Source organism: Sus scrofa, chromosome 3 (assembly GCF_000003025.6).
Source record: "Sus scrofa isolate TJ Tabasco breed Duroc chromosome 3, Sscrofa11.1, whole genome shotgun sequence".
Classification (NCBI taxonomy): domain Eukaryota; kingdom Metazoa; phylum Chordata; class Mammalia; order Artiodactyla; family Suidae; genus Sus; species Sus scrofa.
In genome coordinates, this window is record NC_010445.4 from 31,563,772 (window position 1) to 31,576,799 (window position 13,028).

At 48.8% G+C, this 13,028-nt stretch overlaps 1 protein-coding gene across 7 annotated transcripts in view; it reads left to right on the plus strand.

Moving 5' to 3' along the window:
- LITAF (lipopolysaccharide induced TNF factor) overlaps window positions 1-12,440 on the plus strand; it is a 93,607-nt gene extending 81,167 nt beyond the window's left edge. For 5 of the 7 annotated variants that reach the window (XM_021086605.1, XM_021086609.1, XM_021086606.1 and 2 more), the window contains exons 2-4: window positions 2,150-2,374; window positions 6,237-6,393; window positions 10,670-12,432. In XM_021086605.1, the coding sequence (XP_020942264.1) occupies window positions 2,155-2,374; window positions 6,237-6,393; window positions 10,670-10,778 (486 nt within the window). In that variant the 5' untranslated portion in view covers window positions 2,150-2,154 and the 3' untranslated portion in view covers window positions 10,779-12,432. Of the gene's footprint in view, window positions 1-2,149; window positions 2,375-6,236; window positions 6,394-10,669 lie in introns of all 7 variants that reach the window. The other 2 variants (XM_021086604.1, XM_003124593.4) reach the window with 1 other exon arrangement.

Below are 13,028 nucleotides of genomic sequence, written 5' to 3' on the forward strand. Positions count from 1 at the left end.
TTTGCTGTCCAAGGTTGGGCCTTTCCTCTTCTCTGTAACCTTCCATGGCTCCCGTTGCTCCATAGCATTGCTGTCCCGTAAAACCAGAAAGCAAGCCACACAGGCGATGTAGCACTGTCTGGTACCCACATTTTAAGAAGTAAAAACAGGCACTCCCGTTGTGGCGCGGTGGTTAACGAATCCGACTGGGAACCGTGAGATTGCGGGTTCGATCCCTGGCCTTGCTCAGTGGGTTAAGGATCCGGCGTTGCCGTGAGCTGTGGTGTAGGCCACAGACAAGGCTCAGATCCCTCGTTGCTGTGGCTGTGGTGTAGGCAGGCAGCTATAGCTCCAATTTGACCCCTAGCCTGGGAACCTCCATTTGCCACAGGTGTGGCCCTAAAAAGCAATAATAAAAATAGTAATAGTAATAATAATAATAATAAATTACTTAAATATAATTGAACAATTCAGATCCTCTGTCCATTCCAAGTGCTCAGCAGTCTCGTGGGGCTGCCGGTGACCATATTGGACAGCCCAGACTATCCTTCTGGAAGGTTCCATCAGACAACACAGGCTTACAGAATGAGGTCCGAACATCTCTGAGGGGCTTTTGAAATTTTCAAGCACCCAGCCCCAAGCTATCTAGCATTATTGATTGGTTTTGTTTTTTGCAGATTGATTTTCCTGTGCCTGTCTTTGCCCTGGAAAGCCCCTTCATCTCTTTCCATAGAGGAATCTCCTCTTTGAGGCCGGGCTGGAAGGCTCAGCGTCCCCGCAGGACGCTCCCCTTCTCCCCACAGCAGAATGGACTGCTGCCTCCGATTCTGTGGGTTCTAGAAGAGGAGGTAGCGTGCGTGGGAAGCGGTGGCAGGCCTGTCCGACTGTGATCCACTGTCGTCAAGCCCCGTTTCTCCTGAGACAGGTTTCAGTGGATCGTCTAACACACGGCGGTAGCCCTGCCCCGTTGGAAAAACAGAACCAGACAAAGGACGGCACTGTGTCCTTCGCCAGTGGCCCAGGGGCTGCGGAGCCTGGAACCGCAGACAGGAACACACCCCGGGTCCAGGCGGTGTAATTCTAGGCAGGCACAGCTCTGCCGGGGCAAAAAAAAAAACCTTTTCTTTGCCTTCACAAAAGGACACGTGTGCCTGGCCATTCTGATTCTTATTTTTAAAAATGAGAACTAGGGAGTTCTTGCTGGGGCGCAACAGGATGGGAGGTGTCTGTGCAGCGCCAGGAGGCAGGTTCGATCCCCGGTCCGGCACAGTGGGTTCATGGAGCTGCCATTGCCGTAGCTGCGGTGGAGGTCGTGACTGCGGCTTGGATCTGATCCCGGTCTGGAAACACCACATGTTGCAGCGCGGCCATAAAAGAAAAAAGGCGGGGGGGGGGCGCTAGTTGGTGTGCATGCATCTGTTTGTGTTTACTTTTTAAAAAACCATTGATGTATATACAGAAAAGAACACATGACTTAATTGTGCAACTTGAATTTTCACAAAGTGGACATTCCTCTGTAACCACCCCCAGATGAAGAAGGAGAACATGCCTGGTCCCCCTCAGGCCCCCTTCCCGACTCTGCTTCCCGTCCTAAGACCAGCCCATTTCTTGACTTTTAGCCCCAAGATTCCTTTTACCTTTTGAGCCCCAAGTTTCTGGACATCAGATGCGCGGCATCAAACAGGACATGTTTTTGGCATCTGGCCTGTTTTGCTCCGTATTAACCGTTGTCATCGTTTGTGGTTGGCTTTTGAATGCATTTGTCTTTTACGTCCCCTGGAACACTGTTGGGCAAAACTGCAGTGGTTCATTTAAAAAAAAGAAAAGGAAAGAAAAAACACTAGCTGTGAAAGACAGGTCTTGGTTGGGTGATGGTTTTCAAGTGTGAAAAAAAACCATCTCACATTTGGCTGATGTTTGTTTCCCCTGAGGACTTGCTGATTTTTGTCATGATCTGCCTTTTACGAAAGGAATCTCTGGTTAAGGTTGTAATCCGTGGGTCCGGGAAGGATGCTAACTCCCTCGCTGGCTTTTGGCAAGGCTGGATACAAGTTGTTTCCTCCAATTTTTCTGTTTGGCAGGTAGAAACGAAAGCCAGGGTGGACAAGAGAGAGGGGAAAATAAACTGTTCATTGCATTTCTGATCTGGAATCCTCTGGCTTCGCTTTAGGTACCATGTCTGCTCCAGGAGCCTACCAGGCGGCCGCTGGGCCTTCCTCGGCACCCACCTCGCCCCCGTCCTATGAAGAGACACTGGCCGTAAACAGTTACTACCCCACGCCTCCAGCACCTGTGCCTGGGCCAACCACGGGGCTCATGACTGGCCCGGACGGAAAGGGCATGAATCCTCCTGGGTACTATACCCAGCCAGTGCCCGTCCCCAATGCCAACGCAAGTATGTACGGCCTCCCACCCCCCGTACCTCTCCTTGGCCCCCCACCCTGGGACCCCCAGAGAATCAGGGGAGCAGCGCAGGTGCTTTGCCCCAGGGTCTAAGCCAGTCAGCTCAGTGTCCCCCCACCCCCACCCCCTGGTCCTGAAATTTCACATCTGTTTTTCTTTCTGGCCATTCCCAGGCCAGGGATGGAACCCGTGCTACATGCGGTGACAACACCAGGTCCTTAACCCATTGTGTCACCAGGGAACTCCTGACATGAGCTTTAAGTCCAACATAAACCAGTCTTCTGGAACTTATTCCACAGAGGCCAGAGAAATTGGGGATGGGAGTTTGCTTTCGGGGGTCCCCACCTTCCCTGCTAAGGTTTGGAGGGAGATGCCCTGCCCCGAGGCCAGAGCTGGAGGAGGAAAGGGAGAGGAAGCTGCTATAAGTGGCAGCTGAAACCCACGCCCAACCCTCCATTAGGTGGGTGACTCCCTCGCCTTCCAGCACCTTCTTGGTGGTCTTGCCCTTGGGTACGTCCTACTGCCCCAGGTGCACCAAAGTACGTAGCTAATTCAGTGTCACATGCAGCTCCAAGAGTGGGCCCGTGAGTCAGGGCCTGCCTGGGTTCACCTTACCTCCTTGTGCCTCAGTTTCCCCATCTGTAAAATGCGGCTAATCAAGTACCTACATCCAGGGGCTCTTAAGATTCTATACGTAATCATGAGATAAGTGTGAAATAGTGTTGTCATCGTGCTCAAGTAATTTTAACCCCTTGAGATGGAAAAGGACAAGGTCATGACTTTAGATTATACTCTGATTAATAAATATTTCATTCTTGCCCACCCCCCAAAAAAACCTTACCTGTAAGTGTGAAATTCTGCTTCAATATTGCTTTTCTAGAAGGGAGAGGTCTTTCTAGGAGTATTAAGTCTGGTTAGCTTTGGGTGGTAGTTAATGCCCCCTAATACATAATAGATGGTAGAAATGGCATTTTGACAAGGTGAAAAAACCCAGAAGGTAATCTTTTGATGAGCTTTGAGCTTAAATGGCTTTTCCAGAAAACAAAAAGAACACCCTCGGCTCTTGGGGCCCTGTGATTTCCATCACCCTAGGGGCTCTTCTGATGTTTGGGAAGGTCCGCACAGGTTTTTCAGATAGTTTTCTCTTTTTATTTTTAGTTATTTTTGGGTTGCACCCGTGGTGTGTGGAAGTTCCTGGGCCAGGAATGGAACCTGAGCCATAGCAGTAACCCAAGCCACAGCAGTGGCTGAGGCATCCTTAATCCCTAGGCTATGGTCCCCCAACTTGTCGTAAAGAACGGGGCCAGAATCCCTTGGCTTGGTAAACACACGCCAGCCTTATCCTTGGGCACTGTGGTTTGTTAAGGAGCCCATGTGAAATGCAGGCATTGTTTATGGACCGTTCACTCTGTACCAGGCACATCACGAGGTTCGTTCTCATCTTTGTCTCATCTCATCCTAGTAACAACTCTGTTATTCCACTTTTTATTTATTTTTTAAATTTTTTAGTGTTTTATGTGATTTGATTTTTTTACTTTATGGCCACACCTGTGGCATATGGAAGATGCATAGGGGAGATTTAGTCCCAGGCCAGGGACTGAATCTGAGCCACAGCTGCGGCGATGCCAGATCTTTTAACCTACTACCCCGGGCCAGGGATTGAATCGGCACCTCTGCAGTGACCCATGCCACTGCAATCAGATTCTTAAGCCACTGCATCATAGTTGCGAGCTCCTTAGTATTCCATTTTTTAAGTAACAGCTTTATTAAGATAGAATCCCCATACCATAAAGTCCTCATATTTAAACTATACAGTTCCAAAAAAAAAAAAAAATTAAAGTATGCATAATGTAATGGCCATACATTATACACTTTTTTTGTTTGCTTTTTTTTTTTTTTTTTTTTTTTCTTTTTTGCTATTTCTTTGGGCCACTCCCGCAGCATATGGAGGTTCCCAGGCTAGGGGTGAATCGGAGCTGCAGCCCCCGGCCTACGCCAGAGCCACAGCAACGCGGGATCCGAGCCGCGTCTGCAACCTACACCACAGCTCACAGCAACACCGGATCGTTAACCCACTGAATAAGGGCAGGGATCAAACCCGCGTCCTCATGGTTCCTAGTCGGATTTGTTAACCACTGCGCCACGACGGGAACTCCCATTATACACTTTTAAAATAAATCTGCATTATTAAATAAAGTATACAATTCTAATATGAAGTGATTATGCTTTTAGCGTATTCACAGTTGTGCAGCCATCAACACTAATTCTAGACCCACCATCCCAGAAAGAAACCTCCGTACCCACTGGCAGCCACTACCCACCCACCCCCACCGCCTCCTAGCCCCTGGCAATCAGTTATCTACGGATGAAGAAAAGTGAGGCTAAAACCCATCACTTCCCTGTTTCTGAAATTACCATCTGCAGAACACCTTTGTAGAACCACTCAAGAGCGTAAAAAGCAACCGGTTTGGGGACCTGCCCCAGGCCTGCCAAATCAGACTGTATTGAGGGCAGGGCCCAGGAACCTGCATTCTCAGTATGCTCCCCCCGGAGTCCATGGACAGCTGAGTCTGATAGCTGGGTAGAGCGGGGGCCAAAGCCAGGACTCCGGGGACACACAGTCCTCTCCCCCATCTCGAGTGTGGAGGTATCGAGAGCTCCTCAGGTGAAAATTCTGGAAATCTGCCACTGTTCTCTTCCTTTTTTATAATTTTTTCCCCCTCCCTTGATTTTTTTCTTTTTTCTTTTCTTTTTTTTTTTTTTTTTTGGTCTCTTTAGGGCCACACCCACGGCATATGGAGGTTCCCAGGCTAGGGGTCCAGTCGGAGCTGCAGCTGCTGGTCCCAGCCACAGCCACAGCAGCGCCAGATCCGAGCTGCATCTGTGACCTACACCACAGCTCACAGCAAAGTCGGATCCTTAACCCATTGAGCAGGGCCAGGGATCGAACCTGCAGCCTCATGGATATACTACCTGGGTTCTTAACCCACTGAGCCATCATGGGAACGCCTTGATTTGGGGGGCGGGGGTAAAATACATATAACATAAAATTGATCACTGTAAGCATTTACATTTTATAAAACAAACTCTCTTCCCATTAAACTCCCATTCTCTCCTCCCCGAGTCCCTGGCAGCCATCATTCTACCTTTTTATTTTTTTTGGCCGTGCCCATGGCACGTGGAGGTTACTGGGCCAAGCCGCTGCAGGGACAACGCCAGATCCTTAACCTGTTGGACCACAAGAGAACTCCTCCCCCCCATTCTATTTTTGTCTCTGAATTCAACTACTCTGGGGGCCTCCTCTGTGTGGAATCACACAGGATTTATCTTTTTGTGTCTGGCTTCTTTCACTTAGCCTGGTGCCCTCAAAGTCCATCCCTGTGGTAAGATGGGTCAGAGTTTCCTTCCCTTTTTTTTTGCTGTTTTAGGACTGCACCCATGATACATGGAGGTTCCCAGGCTAGGGCTCGAATCGGAGTGACAGCTACCAGCCTACGCCACAGCCACAGCAACGCCAGATCCGAGCCGCGTCTGCGCCCTACACCACAGCTCACGGCAACGCCAGATCCTCAACCCACTGAGCGAGGCCAGGGATCGAACCCGCGTCCTCATGGATCATGGGTTCATTTACTGCTCAGCCACAAAGGAACTCCAGAATTTTCTTCCTTTTTAACGCTCACTCATAATCCTTTGGAGGGACGCTTGGGTGGCTTCTACCCTTCGGCCCTTGTGAGTAGTGCTGCCCTGCGCGTGGGTGTGCACCTATCTGCCGAGGCTCTGCCTCCACTGTTATGTGATTTAATGAATGTCTTCCTTGGTCACTGATTGGCCGGTTGTTCTGTTCCTTCCGTCAGTTGCCGTGCAGACGGTCTACGTGCAACAGCCTGTCTCCTTTTTTGACCGCCCGGTCCAGATGTGCTGTCCCTCCTGCAACAAGATGATTGTGACTCAGCTGTCCTATAATGCTGGCACCCTCACCTGGCTCTCCTGTGGGAGCCTCTGCCTGCTGGGGTAAGTCTGGGGTCCACTCTGACCCTGGGCTCCTCCAAACTCCTCTCTTGCAGGATTTCTCAACCGCAGCCCCTACTTCTGTGTGGACGGGGCTGCTGTCCTTTGCCCTGCGGGCTGAGCAGCATCCCTGGCCTTCACCCACTAGATAGTCATGCCCGGTGGAGACCCACTGCCCTTGAGTGTGTCAGCGCCTGGAAGCCGCTGTCCTATCATTTCTTCTCAGACCCCTCCCCGTGTGTCGGGACAAGCGAGGCAGCCACTTCCAATCTGTACATTGAAATGCTTTCTCGTCATCGCTTCAGAACTTCTTAGCCTTTGATGACTGTCAGTAGTTTTCTCTCACCTGCACAAGGCGAGTGTGTAAATATTTATGTCTGCACCCAGGGTATGATGCTGAAAGAGAGCATCCTTTCTGTTCTGGGAGAAATTCGAGGAAGCACCATTTCATTTCTTCTTTTTTTTTTTTTTTTTTTTTTTGCCAAGCAGCTCAAGGCAGCCTCCTTAATCCTGTCCAGGAGAGTCACTCCGCAAACCATGGGCACTGCATTTTCTTCCTTGGAGGAAACAGGGTCCGTGGGTTTCTTTTCAGGAGCCCTAGCTGGGCTCTTTCCCCATGGCCTGCTTGTGACCTAGGTCAGTGAGGAATGATGGTTCTCTTCTGGCTTTTTTTTGTCTTTTGTCTTTTGTCTTTTTAGAGCCGCACCTGTGGCATATGGAGGTTCCCAGGCCAGGGGTCGAATTGGAGCTGCAGCTGCTGGCCTACTCCAGGGCCACAGCCACGCCAGAATCGAGCCGCATCTGCAACCTACACCACAGCTCATGGCAGCACCAGATCCTTAACCCACCGATCGAGGCCAGGGATCGAACCCGAGACGTCATGGTTCCTCATTGGATTTGTTTCGGCTGCGCCACGACGGGACCTTCTTGATTTTGATGAGAGGCTCAAAGCCCCTGAGGACTTCCCTTTCTTGAGGACTCAAGTTCAGTGGGGAGGCTCAGAGACAGAAAACCATACGTCAAAGTTCATCACCTTTGGACGATCCTGTTACAACTAACTTTTCCCTTTGAAGTCAGGGAAAGACCAAATGGAGACGTTTGGCAAAGGTTGGCCTCTGGCTTTCCAAAGGAGGCAGCCTTTTCTCTCCCTTCCTCCTTTTCTTCCTTAAATGCACCTCTGCGTGTTCAAATCCTGCCTCTCACTGCTGTGTGGCTGTGGGCAAGTGACTTAACCTCTCTGTGCTCCAGTTTCCTCATCTGTAAACTGGAGGGACTCATGCCCACCTCAGGGGGTGTCGAGGTTAAAGTAGGTGAATGTGTGTGCAGTGCCCCTGGGGCTGGTAGTTAGGACCCATGTCATAGCTCACGGCAAAACGCCAGATCCTTAACCCACTGAGCAAGGCCAGGGATCGAACCCACATCCTCACGGTTCCTAGTTGGGTTTGTTACCACTGAGCCAAACGGGAACTCCTGATTCGGCTTTATCTGAATCTGCCTTCCTGCACGATGTTGAGTTTTTAAATTATGTTTTGAGGAAGCTATAGTCTAAGGCTGTGGGGTATTTTCTGCCACCAGCTGGGTGTCCAGGGATTCAATTCACAATTCAGTTGTGCCACGAACCCCCTGGAGTTAGTGCAGACCCCACAGCTTGGGGGCCCAGTCCCACAGACTGCCCCCCCACTTCAGACCAATCACAAGCCTCGGGTCCCCTGTATTTCTGACCCACCAGCTACAAATCGGGGGTCCCGCTCTCCCCTCTGCAGGTTTGATGATGCTCTAGCATGGCACACAGAATTTAGGAGGGCGCTTGGTTTATGATAAAGGAGGCAAATGGACAGCTGGACAAGGAGATACCCAGGCAAGGTCCAGATGAATCCTGAGCACAGGGGTTTCTGTCCCCAAGGAGCTGGGGTACCACACCCTCCTGGCACATAGTTGCCTTCACCAACCCATATGCTCTCCAAAAATGGTTGTTCAAGAGGTTTTTTTTAGCTGCCTCGAGCCACATGGAGTTCCCGGTCCAGGGGTCAGATCTGAGGCATAGTTTCAACCTAAGCCGCAGCTTTGGCAATGCCAGACCCTTAAACCACTGTGCCAGGCTGGAGATCGAACCTGTGTCCCAGCACTCCCAACACGCCACTGATCCCATTATACCACAGTGGGAGCTCCCGTTCAAGAAGTTTTGTAACCCGGTCCTCTGCACCCCAGGGGATCAGCCGCATCCTGAGCCTGTCGAGGGCTCGTTGCCTCATTAGCGTAAATGCAGGTGAGATTGAAAGGGGCTTCTGCGGAGTCACGGAACACACTCCGGCCCCTCTGGAGGTCCGAGGGTTTTGGAGCTCTGTGCCAGGAACCAAAGAGCACCACCAAATATATTTCTTCTTAAACCTCAGGCTGTATGGGGGTCTTGCCTGCATGAGCTGATGGCGGGTCACGTAGGTCAGGAGATGTGATTTAAGGAGTTTTCTCTGGTGGTTGCTGTGAGAAGCAGCCTCTCCATGGGAAAGTGATGAGTCCTAGACAGGAGTTGGCAAATGACAGCCCAGGGGCCAAATCCAGCGCCTTGTAAGTTTTATTGGAACACGGCACACGTTTATCTACAGATGATCCATGGCCGCTTTTACGCTGTGACGACAAAATAAGACCCATGTAGCCTCAACTACGTACTATCTGCCTGTTTACGAAAGACGTTCGCTGACTCCAATCTCCACCTTGGAAAGATGCCCAGATGGCCCAGGACGTGACAATACAGCAGGGCAGTCTGTCTGTGGGAGCAGCCTCGGCCATGGTTGGAGTATTTGTTCCCTAGGGCGGTCGTGACAAGTTGCCACAAACCTGGTGGCTTAAAACAAGAGGAATTTATTCTCTTACCCTTCTGGAGGCCAGAAGTCCAAAGTCAAGGCCATGCTCCTTCCGAAGCCTCTAAGGGCAGAATCCTCCTTTGCTTCTTCCAGCTCTGGTGGTCCCAGCGTTCCTGGCCGGTGGCTGCATCGTGCCAATCTCTGCCCCTCTGTGGTTGTTGTTCTGCCCCTGTCTTTACATGGGCTTTGTCCCTCCCTGCATTTCTGTGTGTCCTTTTCTTATAAGGGCACTGGTCTTTGAGTTGAAGGAACCTACCAGGATAATCCAGGATGGTCCCATCTTGAGATCCTTCATTGCATCTGCAAAGACCCTTTTTCTCAAGGTTACCTTGACCAGAAGAAGGTCTCAGAGGCTCTAACTAAGCATCACAACCGCCTGTCGCTAGGTACCAGGAAGTCCCAGGTCCATCTAGTCTGGGCGGGTCCAGCCTCTAAAAGCCCCCTTCCCCCTTATTCCTGACTCCAGGAAGGGCTGCCGGGGGACTGGGACATTGGCCTTTCCACATGTCAAGGGACAATTTCAAGGGTTCTTAAAAATATATATATTTGTAAAGCCCCCTGAAATTATTATTATTATTATTTATATATATATTATATAAAATAAGGTAAAAATTACACATCATTTTTATTATATATTATATATTTATTATATTTTTATGTAATAACGTAACAACAGGAAATTACTTTTAAAATGTTTTTATTATACATTTCATCATATATTTTATTTTATCTATCAGAAAGTAAAAATACAAAATTGCTTTTTTACATATTTTTATTACATATCGCATTATACATTGTATTACATTTTTTTTAATTTATTTTTTATTTTTTTAATTTTTTTTAAAATTTTTTTTGTCTTTTTGCTATTTCTTGGGCCACTCCCGCGGCATGTGGAGGTTCCCAGGCTAGGGGTCCAATCGGAGCTGTAGCCACCAGCCTACGCCAGAGCCACAGCAACGCAGGATCCGAGCCGCGTCTGTGACCTACACCTCAGCTCACGGCAACGCCAGATCATTAACCCACTGAGCAAGGGCAGGGACCGAACCCACAACCTCATGGTTCCTAGTCGGATTCGTTAGCCACTGCGCCACGACAGGAACTCCCTGTATTACATTTTATATGTAAGAAAGTAAAAATACAAAATCACTTTTTTATATATTTTTATTCCATATTTCATTATATTTTATATATACCAAAGTAAAAAGTATACATTTTATATCATATAGGAAGTTATTTTGTTATATAAAAATAATTATTATTATTGTTTATATAGATAAAATAACATAAATAAATGAATGAATAAATGCAGTCACCTTCCCACGTTCCGAGGGTTAGGACTCTGACGTATCTTTTCGGGGGCCACCATCACAAGGACTGCTGTCACTGACTCGCTCCCTGTGCGGCCTCTTGTGTTCCAGGTGCGTCGCGGGCTGCTGCTTCATCCCTTTCTGTGTGGACGCCCTGCAGGACGTGGACCACTACTGTCCCAACTGCAAAGCTCTCCTGGGCACCTACAAGCGTTTGTAGGACTCGACTGGACTGGAGGGAGCCACGAGCCACAGGAACGCCTGGCCGACTGTCACCCCGCCCGGGCCCTGGTGGGACCTCCACCTTGGCGGTGTCACCTCACCAGGGGCTCCGCCTTCGTGTCTTCTTTTGGGGGGAAAAGATCGCAAAAGTAACACACCTCCAAACACCAGAAAGTTGCTGCTTGGAGTCGTGCACAGGACATGCAAAGACATTCTCCTTGAGCGCTGGGTCAAGGCTTTCCTGCCTGCCCGGGGCCCAGGTCTTCTCATGTAGCTGTGATCATTGTCCCGTCTGAATAATCTCCTGGGGAGTTGCCACTGGCTGGCTTTTGTTCTGGCCTCCGTGGGCCCTTCTCTCTGTGGTCTGAAACTGAGACGTCCCCAGATTGCCTTATTTTTTTGAAAGTGTTCTGGCCCTGGTTTGGCTGAACCAGCCTTTAGTGCCTAGCGTCACATCCATCTGTCCCCACTTGCGATGACAAAAATCTTGCCTTATCAACCAAGGGCTTGGCTCTCAGATTCTGTAACCACAGGCTTTTAATTAGCACACAAATTCACTTTAATTTCCTTTCTTTCTTTTTTCCTTTTTTTTTTTTTTTTGGCTGCACCCGCAGCACGCAGAAGTTTTGGAGCCAGGGATCAAACGCGCGCCATAGCAGTGACCCGACCCACAGCAGGGACAGCACCAGATCCCCAACCCGCTGTGCCACCAGGGGACTCCTAGTCTCTTCATTCACTTTTAAGTCCAAGGAAGGGTTATTCACACCCCCCAGGCACATAGCCCTGAGGTCATAAACGCAGGGGATAAATAGGAAGCTAGATCTTATCACTGACCTGCCTTCTAGGTACCAAATCCGCAGTCACTTTCCAGGAAGGGCTTTTTTCTCAGAGAGGAATTGTTTGTATTCACAGTTTTTGTGACCTCCTTTTGGTCTTAAACCCCTTTGAACATAATTTCGAAAGGAGGAATTGATAGAACTGTTTTCTGGAACCCTTCAGCTGGTGTCATTCTCTCATCTGCCAATGCGCTCTTGTTTGTTTTGCTGGGTGGGGGGGTTGCCGTAAGAGAAAAAGTAATGGATAATTTCATCCACTGCCTTTACTTGGGTTGAGTGTGGTTCTTCAAAACCTCCATAATGGGACTCAAAGTGGGGCCCCTTTTGGGTTCCCGGTGGTATGTTTGGAAAGACAAAGGAAGTATGTTTGAGCATGTCTGGGAACCATGGTGCTGAAAGCTTGGGGATCTGACTATTTCAAAAGAATCCGAAGCCTGGGTTTTATTTTTCAGAAATACAATTTATTGTATAACATCAGAAGATATGATTTCTAGGACTCAAGCCACAAGCCAGAGTTGGTTTACGGCTGTGTCAGCTTTGAAATCAAGACAAAGCCGGGCTCAACGTTCAGGCGTCCCTGTTTTGAGAATAAATAGGCACAGGGAATGCATGTGAATAATAGTAGGTAGAAATCAAGTTTAGACCTTGATCAAAAAAAAAAAATCTGTATATTGGTTGAAAATGATAACCCTTGATTCAGCTTGTTCCATTTGATGTTTCAAAAGTTGCAGGAATTATTTTTGCAATGACTGGATAGTACTTGGGTGTTATCTGCTTTTCAAAAATAAAGTCTTTGGTTCACTCTGTGAACTATTTCTCTCTTCTTACGGTGTGAAGAATGGTCTCATGTTGTGTTTCCGGCTCTTGCTACAAAGAACTTTTATTTGCTCCGTAACAGTTAGAAAAGCCTTCGTGATAAAAAACGTCAGACTTGCTGAATATCCCGAGATGTCAAGATGACCGATGCTGAGCTGGGCGGGTTGCTAGCGAGTCAGATTTGCGCATTAGGCTCCTGGAACCCAATAGGCGGTGGCGGCGATGGCAGTGAGCCATAGCTTTCAAGTTTTAATAAAATGCACAGAAGAAAGCCGTCCTCATTCATTCTCTGAACAAAACATGCTTTGTTAATTGATCCGGGGTAGATGTGAGCAGCTAGAAGGAAGGCATCGTAACTCGCCCGGAATATGAATGCCATCCTCTCTTTCCTACCTGGTGACAAAGCTTCATTTCGGGAGGTGCCAGGAAATCATGTCCTCTTGGTGTGACTTTTTCATTTCAACCTTCGCCTCTGGTCTGGAAAAATTGCTGCTCACCCGTTCGCGATGGTGTGTTTTTCTTTCATTTGACAAAATGAAGCCCAGGCATATTTAGCAGTTATGCTCAGATGGTGGCGTGGAAGCGGGCTCAAGCTG